This window comes from Mobula hypostoma, chromosome 10, assembly GCF_963921235.1.
Source record: "Mobula hypostoma chromosome 10, sMobHyp1.1, whole genome shotgun sequence".
In the NCBI taxonomy this organism is placed as follows: domain Eukaryota; kingdom Metazoa; phylum Chordata; class Chondrichthyes; order Myliobatiformes; family Myliobatidae; genus Mobula; species Mobula hypostoma.
Genome location: NC_086106.1, coordinates 24,713,397 through 24,731,388, shown reverse-complemented (window position 1 = coordinate 24,731,388; position 17,992 = coordinate 24,713,397). Strand labels below are relative to the sequence as shown.

At 41.5% G+C, this 17,992-nt stretch overlaps 1 protein-coding gene across 1 annotated transcript; it reads right to left on the bottom strand.

Moving 5' to 3' along the window:
- Positions 1–1,234: 1,234 nt before the first annotated feature.
- Positions 1,235–7,796, bottom strand: LOC134352456 (uncharacterized). The gene is made up of 4 exons (XM_063059740.1): positions 7,735–7,796; positions 7,297–7,608; positions 3,709–3,796; positions 1,235–1,424 (listed from the first exon to the last, which is right to left on the bottom strand). Exons 1-4 carry the CDS (start codon positions 7,778–7,780, stop codon positions 1,235–1,237), a joined length of 636 nt encoding a protein of 211 aa, XP_062915810.1. The 5' UTR covers positions 7,781–7,796.
- Positions 7,797–17,992: the final 10,196 nt, after the last annotated feature.

The following is a 17,992-nucleotide window of genomic DNA, read 5'->3' as shown; positions in this document are numbered from 1 at the left end:
ATATTCCCCATGCCCAAAATACAGCTTTCCAGCAGAATATACTTGATTCAGGTTAAATGTAATTTATTAATCATATCACGAAATTTAGACAAATTGAGAGTACAGGAATAGCACCATCTTCTGGACGAAGATGAATTACGGAATTCATCGAAAATCCAGTACAGTGTCTTCTCATCAGAGGGTAAGATCGCCAATTGAACAACAATACACAGATGGAACGATTTTAGGACAGAACAGATGACATGTCATGAAATGTGAATATGCACTTTACTTTCAAGTGAGATATTAAAGACAATGATCGTCCATATGCAGTGGAGCGATTTCAGTTTATAAGAGCTGTGATTTCATTCAATAATCTTGTTAGCCGTACCGCAATCTAAACCTTGAATGTTAATTGGTTTTGAGACTCTTGCGGTCAGTGTTGCGAACACAATTACAATGCTCCACTCAGTCAAGACGCATTGTTTCAACGCCATTCATATTGCCAACTGTACAATGCCTTGACTTGGAGATATGGTCAATCCAAATATATTGCGACCTTTATCTTATTTGAATGACCGCCAATTTAAAACTGTCGGTAAACACAATGGTCATGACACGGAATCTCCACTAGTTATAACATTTGAAATAAAAAAAAAAGAAAATTCAAATACACTGTGTTTATTTATATTGGAAACAATCTGACGCTGGGGCTGAAAGGTAGGAATCTCATGAGGTAATAAAAATCAACGATATTCAGCTCAACAATCCTGCAAACTCAATCAAACCTTTGATAGAAATAAAAAGCCATATGATTTCTTCTGAGCGATTCCCTAAACGATGGATTCTTCTGCATTTTAAAGTATATTGTTGATTGGGATATGTGCGGTTTATGTGCCAAAGTTTGGTCCTTTTCTATTTCAAGGCAACCCTCAAAATGATTAATGCATCCGTACAGATGTTTTTTTTACGTTTGCAGATGTGAATGGTGAATATTCAGAAAAATTAAATAACAGAGAGTAATCACTGACAATGAACTGTTTTTTGTTCACAGTTATAGTCATCGATGATCAAAATCTTCCACGTCAGCAGCTGCGGGGATGCGTTACTGGTAAAAGTAACTGACTACGGCATTGTATGAAAACATTGGATTCAGTTTCCTTTAGCATGTACGTTCACCTTGATTTGGTGGCCCTCCATCGAGCTCTCGAGGAAATTGTGAAAGAGGATTTTTGTTCGAGATAATTGAGTTTATTCAGCACCGTGTGCTCATCGCACAGGGGTACGTGGCTGAGTCAATGATGATGGCGTTGTTAATCGATAGTTCGCTATTATGTTTACATTTATCATCGGAAGCTAATAATTGTTTGGTTATATCTTCATTTGGGTATTCTGTCCCCGCGAGAATCCGATTCAAGTATTGTGGTCGTTGTCCGGTGCGGTGCCTGTACCAGAAAATGTTCAGCATTACAATGCTTGTTTGCAAAGTACAGTTCAGAGTAATATACTTTCTTCTTCGAACATCATTGCATCCACTGACTGCTCCACTAAGTCTCGAAGGTTCCGGTCTAACAGTAAAATAAATAATAGATAATAAGCTTTACTTCAAACAACATAGTTACATAAATATATATATATATATATATATATATATATATATAAAGAACGCGCTTACAGAGGAGTAGCGTGTTTTGGAACATCTTACCTGGAAGATACAGAATAAAAATTACCTGCGTGAGATAGTTCTTTATAATCATTCTATTTGAGTCTGTCCTTTCGTGCCACATGGTACAGACTCATTGCCTGAGAAGAAATACATTTTCCTTGTCCAAACCGACCAATCACAACAGGCAACGCTCAGTGTTAATTCTCGGAACATGTTATAGAAAAAAAAAAGGCGTTCAGAAACAGTGCAGGAAATGAAATTGTGCCGAGGCGATCGTAGAAGTACAGAACAGAGGCGTCAAATAATTTATGAGTGAATATTAACAGCGCAGGGCCAGCCAAAGTTGTAGTAACGCGGCACAGCCGTCAATTCACGTTGAGAAGACTGTCAACAAATTCTGCTCGCTCATCGGAGCAGAGGGTGCGGGCAGAGTAAATGGGAGCGTAAAGAAGCGTTGGTGCCGAAAAAAAGATAAATATCGGTCGTTGTTCTACTCTGATATGGATTTCCTCCAAATTGTAGAGACACCAAAATTGATCTGAAAAGCAGAAATGAGCATGCAGCATGCTGCGCAATATTTAAACGTGTTGACATGCTGCCTAGGAAAGTAGCTTATCTCTGAATAATTTACCAACTAATCCGGTTCATGGAAGTGGTAATTGTTTGTGTATAGGGTGTTAAGAAGTGAAGGATGACTGAGTTTCATGTAACATTAGCCAGGAGCAAACAAGAGAAATCCCAGCAGATGGCAGCATCGCACAAGTCATTCCGCTCACGAGAACTGTTTATTCTTTGATTTTCACAGAAGCTTCCACGCTAGCTGTGTGTTGCAGACATCTCCGTACTTTTAACAATTGTCATGTGATCGGAAAATAAGCAATTTATCTCCCCAACTGCTGACAAAGTACACTCTCGCATTTGATGTACTGCTTTTCTATCATGAACCTGGACTAAAAACACCCGATAATTTAGCTGTTCAACAACAAACTAATGGATATAAATGACCGGAAGGTATACGTACCTATATATGTCCGGATATAAAACAATATTTCCTTTTCAAGAATGCTGAGATTAATCAGTGAATTCCTTGCCTAATTTATAGGAATTTGCCACGTACCTATTTTCTCGGGATCAGGCTCAGAAACAAACAAATGAAACGAGAACGATATTTTGATTCTTGTGATGGTTGAGCAGGATATGATGCTGTACCAACCCAATTGACGCACTAAACATGTTTTGATTAAATACTCACAAGTCACTAAGATAAAAACGGAAATCACACATTTTGTTAAGAGTGGCTGTTGTATGTGTCGCACATCATGGGCAAGAATATAAGCGATTTTTAATTACCATAAAATGTTGTGGCATCAAGTGTAAGCAAAATCCCCATTAAGACAGGCAGAGTGGAAAAATGCAAAACAATCCTATTGCAGCCAATCCTAGATTGTATGACCATGAGGAAACTTCTAAACAAATAATGTGTTCAAACTCTGGCGTTCTCGAAATTATGGCATTGGTAAGTATAGTGCACCTCGCCTTGTGTTATAGCATGTCACATATCATCATATTCTGATTCAACAGCTTTTTCGACTGAATTTGAAATCATGATTTGTTTGAAAGCCGGTCTCATACTGTGCATTTGAAGTGAATAAACTGACGCATAAGGGATTTGGTTCAACATTTTTTTTTGGAAAATGACAAATGGTTTATTGTTTGGGACATGTAAGTTGTGCTGTTGATGCATTATGATGAATTCTGCTGAATCAATCCGGTGACACATCGGAATGGTTTTCTTTTCTAACTTTAGCCATATAACCGGACTGAGCAATAACTAATCATTAACACTGCAAAAATAATCGCTTACATGGACAAAAATGACATATCATCACTGTAGCTGTAGTTCCTTTAATTTAGTTTGTCTCCGCGATTATCCGAACAGGCAACCGGAGTTTGCCACATACGCTGTTGAGACGTGAAGGAGGTCCTGCGTTTCATGTAACATCGCCAGAAATGAAGAGAATATATTCCACAAGATAGCAGCAATGCATTACTAATTCTCTCACTGTGACTGCTTATTCTTCGATTTTCGCAGAAGCTTCCACGACTGTTGGGTGTTCACAACGGTTCTCTCTTTAAAAATTGTCATGTGAACTGAAAATAAGCAATTATAAATATAACTGATGACAAATAAATCTCTCGTATCTGATGATGTGCACTTTTTCTGATAAACCTGGGTTGATAATTTGCAATGATCAAGTTGTTCAACCTCAGACAGATGTATGTTAAGGATCGATAGATGTACGGAGATATATATGTCAGGATGAAAATACAAATCTTATTTCGCAGAATGCTGAGATTAGTCAGCGTAATTCCCGGCTAATTGACAGGAAGTAGTTACGCACTTATTTTCTGAGGTACGGCCTCAGAAATAAACAAATAATACCAGATCGACCTCTTTTGTCCTGTGTTGGTTCAGCAGGATATGATGTTATAGCATCCCGCTGGACGTTTCTCTCAGATTTTGATAAATGACTCCCACGCCTTGGAGATCAAAACGGAAGTCTCGGATTTTGGGAACAGTGGCAGGCGAGTTATGCGGCTTGAGCTGTTCTGGGTGCCGTTCATCATCAGCTAGAATGTAAGCGATTTTGAATGACCATAAAATGTGTGGCATCATAAGTATCTGGCATGTATCTCCTTATTTTAAGCATATAACCGGACTGAGAAATGCCAAAACATTCATTGTAATCGTGTTGTTGTTGTTGCTGTTTAATAACCAGGGAGTATAAAAATTTACTAATTAAAATGTTTTCTTATCATCCAGTAGGAATGGATGGTTGAAATACCCTTAGGTATCCAATTATAATATTTTCCTAACGTGCTGTTCCAAAATATAAGATGCATGCACATTACGACCACATATTTACTGGATGACTGCCTTGTGCTGTCACAATGGGATCTCCTTTTTTTTTGAACTGGTATTGAACAACTGCCATGTACTGACAATGGAAATTATTCGGACACATCATTTTGTTGTTTATCCCCATCGCAGACTCCACTATCTATTAAATGCAGTGATTATTGTAGTGGTGCCTGATTTCAACCAATAATTATCAACCCATATGCTCGCAGTATAATCCGTGGCCGGTAGCCTCCAGAATATCGATATTAAATTAGAGCATGGATGGTCGGAGAAGTAGCATATGTCACCTTTAGCATATTGCTTCTTAATCCCGGCCTATTGGTATGTTGGACAACGAAACAGCCAAACTATCGAACCGGTAGCTCATATTATTTAATCTCTATGAATAATTTCTTTCATTCCAAAACCAACTGTTGCACCAAGCCGAAATATAATGTATACATTATAAATCTATCGCGATGTTGCTTCTATCAAACACGTCACTCATATCTCACCAATAGCAACATTCACATATTCGTATTTTAAAGAGATCTCTTTGGTAAATTAAGCTGTTGTCGTAAAACGGTAGTTCATTGGTTCCACTTTGTGTCGTATATCGCAGTCGGAGTAGTAAAATGAGGGAAACGAAATGCGACAAATGAATATCCCGTTACACGTCCTGGTATCTACTGCGTGGATCAATTGCATATGGACGCACCAGATGTTAAGTCAATAATAATGCTTCGACGATATGTAACACAATGCGGTATGAGCGCAACCGTTAAAACGGTCAAATCAGCGCCGTGTGGTGAACTAATGTAAGTGCGGGAATTTGAAAATCCACCTCAGTAATAATGGGACTGGAGGAGTAAGACTGTGAGAAGCATCTGCTAATTCGATAAACCAAATACTGCAGATATGGGAGGCAAATTGTTCTGACGTGATAGAAATTTCAGGAAGTTACTAATATTCTGCATAAATAATGATCTGTATTTTATTTGCTTATGTCTGAAACAATCTGACGCTGACGTTTAAATACGGAAGCACGTGTGCGTTAATAAAAATCAACGACATACAGCACAACAATTCACCAAATTGTGATTTAATCTCTGACTGAAATCAAAAGCCACATGAAACCTTCTTCAGCGCTTTGAAATATGTTACTTGCTACATGTGCTATTTTTGTCTCAAAATTTAATCACTTTCTCTGTTAAAATAACCCTTAAAATGATTATTGTATCCGTAATGATGATGGTGGAAGCTTCAGATGCGAAAAGGGAATATTTCGAGAAATTAGGTAACACAGAGGAATCATTGAAGATTAATGGTTTTGATCACAGTTACAGCCATTCAAGGAGAAAACATCCACTCTAAATGTCAAGCCAATACTTCTCTGGGGAGAGAAATATTGGACGAAGCCTCTGGACTTCAGTTGGCTTTTACGTTCGGTTTGATTTGATCGCCCTCTATCGAGCTCCCGAGCAATCTGTGAAAGCGCCACTCAAAGGTGAAGTGATGCGGGGAAGACGTCACATTTTTGGAGAAGATCGTCAATAAATTGCACTTGCTCAACGAGGCAGATGGTGCGAGCAGAATAAATGGCAGGCTAGCGAAGCGTGTTTGCAGCATAAGATGAAACAACAGTCTTTACTCTTGACTGACGTTGATTTCTGGCAGAACGTAGCGATCGGGAGTTGATCTGAAAAGCAGAAATGAGCAAGCAGCAATGCACGGGGTATTTTGACTTGTTCACATGCAGCCTATACAAGTAGCTTTTCGCTGAATAACTTACCAATTAATTCGGCGGATGGGCGTTGTGATTGCTTGTTTATAGAATGATGGGACGTGAAGAACTTCCTGAGTTTCATGCAGCTTCGCCCGAAATCAAGATGATATATTCCACCAGATGGCAGCAAAGCATAAGTAATCCGTTTACTGGGACTGCTCATTCATCGATTTTCGCAGAAGTTTCCAGGCCGGTTGGGTGTTCCAAACGTTTCTCTCTGTTATAATTGTCATGTGAACCAAAAATGAGGAATATATCTCTGTTACGGATGACAGACAAATCTTTCGCAGCTTATGAAGTGCTCTTTTTTCTGATAAATCTGATTTGAAAATTCCCAATGATCAAGTTGTTCAACATCAATCAGATGTACATTAAGGATCGATAGATATACGCAGATATATATTTCAGGATGGAATAACAATATCTCCTTTTCCCACAATTCTGAGAATAATCGACGTAATTCCTGCCTAATTTACATGAATTACTCACGCACCTATTTTCTGAGGTACAGACTCAGAAATAAACGAATAAAACGAGATCGACTTCTTCTTCCCTGTGTTCCGTCAGCAGCGTATGCTTTTGCCACGCCCCACAGCACGTTTTCTACAGTTTTTGATAAATGACACCCAAACCACAATGATCAAAAAGGAATGCTCTGATTTTGCAAAACTGGCAATGCAAGGTATGGTCTTCGGGCTGTACTGGGTTTGCCCATCATCATCGGCTAGAATGCATGCGATTTTGAATTAAAAATAAAATCTATGGTATCAGAAATATCTGGAGTGTTTTTTGTTTTCTCATTTTAACCATACTGACAGAGAAATTCCGCAACAATAACTATGCGAAAGCAATTGCTCACATGGTTAAAGAGGCATTTGTGTTCCCCTTGGTTTGTCCGCCCCCTATCGATAACTCGAGGAAACTGTGAAAGTGGGTTTTTGTTCGAGATAGTTGAGTTTTTACAGCACTGTGTGCTCATCGCGCAGAGGTACGTGGCCGAGTCAGTGATTGTGGCGTTCTTAATCGAGAGTTCGGTATACTTTTTACTGCTATCATAGGAAACATTTAATCGGTCGGTCACATCTTTATTTCGTTCTACTTTCCCTGCGATGATCCGAAACAAATACTCTGGTCGCTGCCCGGGGCGCTGCCTGTACCAGAAACCATACGGGATTGCACCACTTGTTTGTAAAGTGCAGTTTAGTGTAACATTACTTTCTTCTTCGATCGTAATTGCATCCACTGACTGTTCCACTGAGTCTTGAAGGCTCCAGTCTAACAGTAAAATAAATCATAGACAATAAGCTCTACTTCGAACAATATGGTTACGTAAATAGTAAATAAAACGTGTTTACGGGGAATGAGGCATCTGTGGAATATTACAGTGAAGGAACATCTTACCCAGAAGAAACGCAATAATGAGGAGCAGAGTGAGACAGTTCTTCATATTCGCTCTGTTTGAGTCTGTACTCTTGTGACCACAGAGTGGAGATTCATTGCCAGAGAATAAAAACACATACCTTGGCCATAGCGACCAATCACAACAGGCAACGCACGGAGTTGAGTCTCTAAAACACAATAAAAAGAGGCGTTCAGACGCAATGCAGGAAATGAAATTGTGCGGGGCGATGGCAGACGCGCAGAACAAACATATCAAATCCCTTGTGAGCTGACGTCAACAGTGCAGCGCCGCTCAAAGCCGAAGAATGCGGGGCAGCCAGCAATTCTTGTTGAGCAGACTGTCAAGAAATTGCGATTCCTCGACGAGGCAGATGGTCGAGCAGAATAGATCGGAGGGTAATGAAGCCTGACTGCAGCAAAGGATAAAATAGCAATCTTTTACTGTTCCATGAAGTGGATTTCCGGCAGAACATGGAGACGACAGAATTTATCTTAAAAGCAGAAATGAGCAAATAGCACGGAACACGATATTTTGATTTGTTCATATGCAGTCTAGGAAAGTAGCTTTCCTCTGAATAACTTAACAATTAATTTCGCGGCTGGAAGTGGTGATTGATTGTGCATGGGCTGTTACGATATGAAGGAGACACTGAGTTTCGTGTAACATCGCCAGGAACAAATAAGCTATATTCCACCAGGTGGCATCAAATCTTAACTTATTCGTTCTCTATATCGTCTTTTATAATTGCCATCTGAAATGCAAATGAGCAATTTACCTCATTGACTACAGACAAACAAAACTCTCGCATTTGATCAAGCACTTTTCTCTCGTAAACCGGGTCTGAAAACACCCGTTGATCAAAATGATGGATACAAAGGATCGATGCATTTACCTAAATATATCTAACAAAATCTAAAACAATGTCTCCTTTCCCAGAATATTGAGATTAATCAGCAAATATCCAGCCTAATTTAAATGAGTTTGTTGCGCACCTATTTTCTGAGGTATCTGATAAACACCGCGTAGTCATTCCGTACGGAGATGAAATTGAGCGAACAGGGATGAATGTTCTCACAACTACTGCATGCATTTATGCATTCCAAACTACTGCATACAGTATGAAACGAACATGGAGAGCTAAGCTGGGAACAGAGTCTCTGAACGTTATTGGAACCAGTCCAGTGGGTTTTAACACAAATGACCATATGTAATATAAAGAAATTAGGTCATATTAGGTGACGATATGATATATCTGAGAGTGATTGCCACTAGCTTATTTATTCATTCTAATATGTGATGTTGCACGTTACTTTAGTTTCACATTACACATATTGCACTTCCTATCGTGGGAATAAGAGTAATTTGTTCAGTAACTCAGTCTAATGCATCGGCACCTGGTAAAGTATGAAACAGTTTTATGTCTACGTCCTTTCGTTACTTCTGCAGCTGCCTATGTGAAAGTTGTGAACGGCATTAAATGCTCAGTAAATATCATGGACTTTATCAGACACTACTGTGAAAGCGGACGCAAGAGCCAATTTCAGTTTTTGCTGTAATATGGAAAGAGATTGTTAATCAGTATATAGGATCACGTTCCAGGGCACTTCATGGTCACGGTTAATACAACACGTATAAAGATCGTAGCGCTGTACTCGCTAATGTAAACCTGTGACTAAAACGACATACCGGGTATGCAATTTCACAAATGAAAGAGAAGGCGAAACAAACATCCACAAGATAAGACAGCATCTGTGCAGTGCGAAAAAGACTTCATGCTATTCTTCATATACCTGATAATCTGTTCCAATCTCTGACAAACCAGTGTAATATGCAGAGTGAGTGACCAGAGTGCAACGGAGTCCCGAGTATTAAAAATAATTGTTAAAGATCCCTGCAGAATAAACACAGGATTAGCTAATATACCGAACTTAATCTAATATTCGAAGGCCTTGTAAGAATGTGTTGTTAGTAATATTTGTTGTTTTCGCTCCTATAACGAAGGATAATGTTGGCCCAATTTTACTACGCGGGTGTCATATGTCCTCTCAAGGCAGGGAATATACTCAGACAGATCTAGAAAATGAGAAATAAAGAACTTATGAAGGAAATACCTGTGTGCCATGCGACTATTTAATTTTCTGTTTTGACGAATTATTCTATCTCAAGAACCCACAAAATCAGGAAAAAATGATTAATATTTGGATAAGGTTAAAGAGTGCCAGTCATCCTTCATCTGTTTTTAACGATGACAAAGAACAAGCGGCGGTGGGGGTGGGTGGGAAGTCTGTATCAGTAAATGGCAGAGTTACAAATGAAATAAGAAATCTCATATCGAATTCAATTCAATCTGGAAGTGATTATTTTTTTCCACGGTTTAGAATGAATTATTTCATTTACATTTACATTTCTTCCTCTGCTCTTCCTGTGTTTTTTTTATTGCAAAATTTATCGACCAGCTGGAAAATGTCTTCAAGTTAAATTCTGAGCAAACTGTTATGGCAATCATGCGGCTTCGATCTACAAAGTAGAACTTGTTGTTGTTCCTCCCCTCTCCATTGACACCCCCAGCCTCCCCCTACCCCCTCTGATCGCAGCTCTCATACATGCCGGGTCTATATCATCCCCTCCGACCTTCAACTGTCGGAGGCAGAGCGCTCTGTCCTCAGTAAGGGCCTCACCTTTGCCCCCCTTCGCCCACACCTCAGCGAGTTCCGCATTCGCCATGATGCGGAACTCTTCTTCCGCCGTCTCCATCTCCGAGCCTACTTCTTCGGCAAGGACTCTTCCACCCCCACCGATGACCCCTTCTCCCGATTTCAACCCTCCTCTTCTTCAAGGACTCCCCGCTCTGGTCTTCTGCCTGCTCTGGATCTCTTTATCGCTAACTGCCGACCGGACATCAACCGTCTCGACTTCACCGCACCTTGTCCCCATTCCAACCTCACTCCTTCGGAACGCTCTGCTCTCCACTCTCTCCGCGCTAATCCTAACCTTATTATTAAACCGCCGATAAGTGGGGTGTAGTTGCAGTCTGGCGTACTGACCTCTACCTTGCCGGGGCACAGCGACAACTCGCGGATACCTCCTCTTATTTACCCCTCGATCGTGACCCCACTAAGGAGCACCAGGCCATTATCTCCCACACCTTCACCAACTTTATCCGCTCAGGGGATCTCCCATCCACTGCGACCAACCTTATAGTTCCCACACCTCGCAATTCCCGTTTCTGCCTCCTAACCAAGATCCACAAACCTGCCTGTCCTGGCCGACCTATTGTCTCAGCTTGCTCCTGCCCCACCGAACACGTTTTTGCATACCTCGACACCGTTTTATCCCCCCTTGTTCTATCCCTTCTTACCTATGTTCGTGACACTTCTCACTCTCTTAAACTTATCGATGACTTTAAGTTCCCTGTTTCCCACCGCTTTATTTTCACCATGGATGTCCAGTCCCTATATACTTCCATTCCCCATCAGGAAGGTCTCAAAGCTCTACGCTTCTTTTTTGGATTCCAGACCTAATCAATTCCCCTCTACCACAACTCTGTTCCGTCTAGTGGAATTAGTCCTTACTCTTAATAATTTCTCCTTTGGCTCCTCCCACTTCCTCCAAACTAAAGGTGTAGCCATGGGCACCCGTATGGGTCCTAGCTATGCCTGCCTTTCTGTTGGCTTTGTGGAACAATCTATGTTCCGTGCCTATTCTGGTATCTGTCCCCCACTCATCCTTCGCTACATCGACGACTGCATTGGCGCTGCTTCCTGGACGCTGCAGAGCTCGTTGACTTTATTAACTTTGCCTCCAACTTTCACCCTGCCCTCAAGTTTACCTGGTCCATTTCGGACACTTCCCTCCCCTTTCTAGATCTTTCTGTCTCTGTCTCTGGAGACAGCTTATCAACTGATGTCTACTATAAGCCTATTGACTCTTACAGCTATCTGAACTATTCCTCTTCTCACCCTGTCTCCTGCAAAAACGCCATCCCCTTCTCGCAATTCCTCCGTCTCCGCCGCATCTGCTCTGGGGATGAGGCTTTTCATTCTAGGACGAGGGAGATGTCCTCTTTTTTTAAAGAAAGGGGCCTCCCTTCCTCCACTATCAACTCTGCACTTAAACGCGTCTCCCCCCCCCCCCATTTCACGAACATCTGCTCTCACTCCATACTCCCACCACCCCACTAGCAATAGGATTCCCCTGGTCCTCACCTACCACCCCACCAGCCTCCGGGTCCAACATATTATTCTCCGTAACATCCGCCACCTCCTACGGGATCCCACCACTAAGCACATCTTTCCCTCCCCCCCCTCCCCCGCTTTCCGCAGGGATCGCTCCCTACGCGACTTCCTTGTCCATTAGTCGTCCCCCCGCCCTTCCCTCCCCACTGATCTCCCTCCTGGCACTTATGCGTGTAAGAGGAACAAGTGCTGCACATGCCGTTGCACTTCCTCCCTTACCACCATTCAGGGCCCCGGACAGTCATTCCAGGTGAGGCGACACTTCACCTGTGAGTCGGCTGGGGTGATATACTGCGTCTGATGCTCCCGATGTGCCCTTTTATATATTGGCGAGACCCGACGCAGACTGGGAGGCCGTTTTGCTGAATACATACGCTCCGTCCGCCATTGAAAGCAGGATCTCCCAGTGGCCACACATTTTAATTCCACATCCCATTCCCATTCTGACATTTCTAGCCACGGCCTCCTCTACTGTAAAGATGAAGCCACACTCAGGTTGGAGAAACAACACCTTATATTCTGTCTGGGTAGCCTCCAACCTGATGGCATGAACATCGACTTCTCTAACTTCCGCTAGTGCCAAACACCCCCCTCGTACCCCATCTGTTACTTATTTTTATACACACATTCTTTCTCTCACCCTCCTTTTTCTCCCTCTGTCCCTCTGAATTTACCCCTTGCCCATCCTCTGGGTTCACCCTCCCCCTTGTCTTTTTTCCCGGACCTCCTGTCCCATGATCCTCTCGTATCCCTTTTGTCAATCATCTGTCAAGCTCTTGGCTCCATCCCTCCGCCTCCTGTCTTTTCCTATCATTTCGGATCTCCCCCTCCCCCTCCAACTTTCAAATCTCTTACTCACTCTTCCTTCAGTTAGTCCTGACGAAGGGTCTCGGCCTGAAACGTCGTCTGCACCTCTTCCTAGAGATGCTGCCTGGCCTGCTGCGTTCACCAGCACCTTTGATGTGTGTTGCTTGAATTTCCAGCATCTGCAGAATTCCTGTTGTTTACTTGTTGTTGTTGTTCTTTTTTTCTCTAGACGTCCACAAGGGAGCATTTATGAATTATAAATTGTGGTCTACATTTTATGGTTTTATAATCAAAGGTACCTGGACGTTTCAATAAATAATACATATCTAAATACTTATCACATAATTAATTAATAAGCCACTCACTTACTGAATAAGTAACATAAATATGTAAATACCTCTATCTATATATAGTCATCGTTAGAATGGTGAGACCAGGGATTTGCGCCTTGGTAGGTTTCCAGGTCGCAGGCCTCGGCAAGGTTGTATGGAAGACTGGCAGATGCCCATACTGCAAGTCTCCAATCTCCACACCAACTATGTTGTGCAAGGAAACGGCATTAAGAAGCCAGTGTTGTCCAAGGGCAGGGCATTAGGGCCCATACAGCTTGGTAGACATGTTGTCACAGAGAAATGTGTGGTTAAGTGCCTTACTCAAGGACACAGCACGCTGCCTCAGCCAAGGCTCGTCTAGCGACCTTCAGATCACTTGACGTACGCCTTAACCACTTGCCCACATAAATTAATGGTAACTAAATCAATAGAATTAAAAAAAAAACAAAATAACCAAATTATGGCACAGAGGAACAGATAGATAGTTCTGTAGAATCGCACGTAAAACAATTCAGTAGTTACTGCATCCAATGATGACAATTTAAAATTGACTGAACGACTGTTGGAGGGTGAGACTATGTAAGAACAGTTACTCACACTTCCAGTCAGGCGAGCTTTACTGTTCAAACAATTGTACCCTTTGGAGCATCACAGACCCTCCGAATATTATCGTGCATCTGGTATTTTGTGGTCCATTACTACAATTTTCAAAATGATCTTTCAGAAGGCAATGCTCTCATTGCATCCCTCTGCTAATATTATGAAATCGCTGCTCAAAATTCAAGACGTACAAAACTACAGAATTTTCAAACAAAAAGGATATTTGAAATTGAAAACCTATCGCAAACTCTGACTTTTCCTGCTGTTAACAGAGTTATGATGTGCTGACTTAGTCTGCCACGAGTGTAACACTAAATTTCGCTACTAAGGTATTTCTGCTTCAGAATAAAATTTCCCTCCTGCAACTTCACTGTGAACACAGTGAGAAATGAATTCAAATGTGGCAAATAAATGGAACATAAACCATATTATCGTTACAGTGAATTTCAGTTTCATCTTTCACACGAAACGGAGTAGTTTATAGATGCAGTTCTGAAGGAGATGGTGGCATGCATTGTAAACGGTTTCATCGGTTCTGCAAAAATCCGAAGAGTGTAGGCATTTAACTTAATTTACCTGTCATCTATAAGCGTGGAATAAATTATTTAAAAATCCAAATTCATCTCGACTTCACACCGAACATATTGATTTACTGGGCATGCCGATTATTTTTTATTAACTTATGTGTTTCTTTGTTTATTTGATTTCTTATTTATTTCTTGAGATCAGCGAAGAATTTCCCCTTTCCGCACCTCGAGATACGCAGTCCGGCAATATCTTTATTTAATCCTAGCGTAAGGCATCCGTTACTCTTGTGAGACCATGGATCTGCGCCTGGAACGTCTTCATTCGCCAGGGCGCAGGCCTAGGCAAGGTTGTACGGAAGACCAGCAATTGTCCGTGCTGCAAGTGTCCCCTCTCCACGACAGCAGTGCTGTTCAATGGGAGGACATTTGGACCCATACAGCTTGGCACCTGTGTCGTTGCAGAGCAATATGTGATTAAGTGCTTTGTTGAAGGACACAACACATTCCCTTAACTGGGGCTCGTACTCACGACCTTCAGGTTTCTTGTCCAATGCCTTAACTATTGGCCACGTGCCCACAAATCCTAGCGTAATCACGCTATAACTTGCAATAATCAATCAGCCTAGAAAATCCTTCCAGTCTTTCCAGGAAAGAAGCACAATGACTTTGCAAACAGTGGCGCGAATTGAATAGGGGTCATAGGAACAGTACATATTTGTGCTAACTAGTAGGCTACTTTATAGCTGTTTAACCTCTTCCTTATGAAACTTGTGGCCAGTGAAATCTTCCCCAATCTGGTGTAGCCTCCCCTCATCAATCACTCACCATTTATTTTACACCTTTGTAACGGATTTCCTGGTAATCGCTAACACAGTAGCTTCCCACGGCATCGGAATATTTCCCCCACTATAGGATTCCTCTGCACAACAACGGGATGAAGGCTTGGTCTTCATTGGGTTTCGAAAGCATAACTTTCTTAGCTAACGATCGTTCACGCATTCGACCAGTTCATTTCCATTTGATGCCGGTGGAGTAAGTTTCGTTGTTGAATAAAGCAAATCTGTTCCTGCAACACCTTTTGTGGCGGGCTGCTGCAGCTTTGTACCTTAGTCTTTTGCATAGGTGATATTTAGGCTGTAAACCACAAAGCTTACACTTACACTATAGAGCAAACTGCTATACAGCAAATCAAAATGGCGTTAATCATGACCATATTGCAGTTACACAACAGGGTACCCTGCTAATGCTGAATACCCTGGCGGTAATACATATTCAAGTGAATCAATACAAGCGAAATGATCCCCAAATAAGGAATAATACATATTTCAGTTGTTGTTGGCTTTGAGACGAATTTTCCTCTGTTGCGGTTGACAGTTACTGCGATTTTTTAAAACGTGGAATTAACAAGCAACCTGTTTAATGAATACATTTCTATTTTTACTTCAACACTTGTAAACATTTGCTTGAGCCGGTCCGTTTCTGCACCACTCTTTTACACAGTATGGACCTTTACCGAACTTTTCTTAGTAATTTGATCATGCAATTTATGTTGTGCGTTCATCCTGTGTAAATTCAAACAGATAAATCGGTACTAATGAAGTTATATATGTTGAGCGGAACAGGCCAGGAAGCTCTGAATTTTTTTAAGAAATAAGAAGAAACTTGTTTCTGTTGGTTCCAGTAGTTTTGTGTTCCAAAGTCTCTTTACATAATAGTCAACATTTCAGACTCATTCTCTGTATACTGACAAACATTCGTGTGAGTGAATAACTTAATAACCTTATAGAGCTGGCACATTCCAAGTAAGTCCACGAAACAAGCAGTAAACTGAGACTCTTTCTTTTTTTCAATACTAGGAAGTATTTACAAATGTGGCAGTCTTTGAAACTGAATACAATCATTTAACGCTTTCCAAACTAGCTGTGAGGAACTGTGCCCAGCTCAGGTCTACAATTTGCATCTTCCTCACACACGTGCTCTGCCAACTGTAAACCAAAATTACTTTCGATATTTTTGTTTGACTACTGAGTGAGCACAACTGAGAAATTTACATGACAAACAGGAAGGAATTCTCAGAAACTTATTGATTGATTCATTTAAGTGTAGCATTAGCATATCGAGCTATCACATCTATCTGGAGGAACAACAAATTAACTTTTAATGTGTTTAATTGCATAATGGTCCTGATTCTTTGCAATAGTTCAGTTAAGTTAAAATATTTTGTTAATTATTTTATTTGTATTCACAGTTTGAGGCTTGTCGCTTAAGTGTCCAGCAATAATTCGCCAGCATTGATGGATTCTAGTCGTCCTGGTATCTCTTCTCCAAGACGTCAATATCCTGCTGAAACCTTTCACCATGCTCGTCACTGACAGCACCGGGATTTGCAGTGAAGAGGTCTAAATGGGAATACAAAAATATGAATCTTTAGTGACATGTTGCATTTAATGGTTTTATATGCTTGAGGAATGCTTTCAACCAGCTGCATCTAGTTTGGTGTTCGAATGCAATGTTCTGCTGCAGACGATTTCCCCAGGTATTCCAAACGGATACAGTTCCAGTTGTCCTTAATGCCGGTTTCTACTTTAATTAACGATATGGATCTATTTTGGACCCAGAGACTCGCCACGATATAGTAAGACGCTTGGGCACTACGCAGAGGTTTAAAAGATAATGAGAGGCATCGATCGTGTGGATAGTCAGAGGCTTTTTTTTTCTTCCCCAGGGCTGTAAGGGCTATCATGAGAGGGCATAGTTTTAAAGTTCTTGGAAGTAGGGACAGAGGAGAAGATCCTGAGAGGCCGGATTTAAGAATATTTCGAGAGGCAGAATATGACTAGCAATAGTCAGCATGGCTTTGTCAAAGGCAGGTCGTGGCTTACGAACCTGACTGAATGTTTTTAATATGTGACTAAATGCATTGATGTGGATAGAGCCGTAGATGTAGTATATATGGATTTTAGCAAGGCCTTTGATAAGGTACGCCGTGCAAGGCTTATTGAGAAAGTATGGAGCCATGGGATCTTAGGGGACATTGCTTTAGGGATCCGGAACTGGGTTGCCACAGAAGGCAAAGTGTGGTTGCAGACGGGTCATATTCTGCATGGAGGCTAGTGACTTGTGGTGTGTCGTAGGGATGTGTTCTGGGACCCCCACCCTTTTTGGTTTTACTAATTACCTGGATGAGGTGGTGGAAGGATGGGTCAGTAAATTTGCTGATGACACGATGTTGGGTGGGTTGTTGACAGTGTGGAGGGCAGTCAGAGGTTATAGTGGGACATCGATATGATGCAAAACTGGTCTGACAAGTGGTAGATGGAGTTCCACCCAGGTAAGTGTGAGAAGGTTTATTTTGGTAGGTCGAATATGATGGAAGCATATAGCATTATTTGCAAGACTTTTAGCAGTGTGAAGGATCAAAGGTAACTTGGCGTCCGAGTTCATAGGACACTCAACATTGCTACGTAGGTTGACTCTCTGGTTAAGAAGGCATATGGTGCATTGACATTTATCAATCGTGCGATTGAGTTTAAAAGCCGAAAGGCAATGTTGCAGGTATATTGGACCCTGGTCAGAACCCAGCTGGAATACTGTGCTCAATTCAGCACGCCTCACTACAGGACTAACATGAAAACCATAGGAAGGGTGCAGAGGAGATTTACAAGGATGGTGCATGGATTGGGGAGCATGCCTTATGAGAATAGATTGAGTGAATCCGGCATTTTCTCCTTGGACGAACGGAGGATGAGAGGTGAA

Coding starts and splice junctions, on each gene's coding strand:
- LOC134352456 (XM_063059740.1), bottom strand. CDS start 7,780: ATGAAGAACTGTCTCACTCTGCTCCTCATTATTGCGTTTCTTCTGG. Junction 7,609..7,734: donor CATTATTGCGTTTCTTCTGG/GTAAGATGTTCC, acceptor TTTTACTGTTAG/ACTGGAGCCTTCAAGACTCA. Junction 1,425..3,708: donor TCGAAGAATAAGCAGTCACA/GTGAGAGAATTA, acceptor TTTCTGGTACAG/GCACCGCACCGGACAACGAC.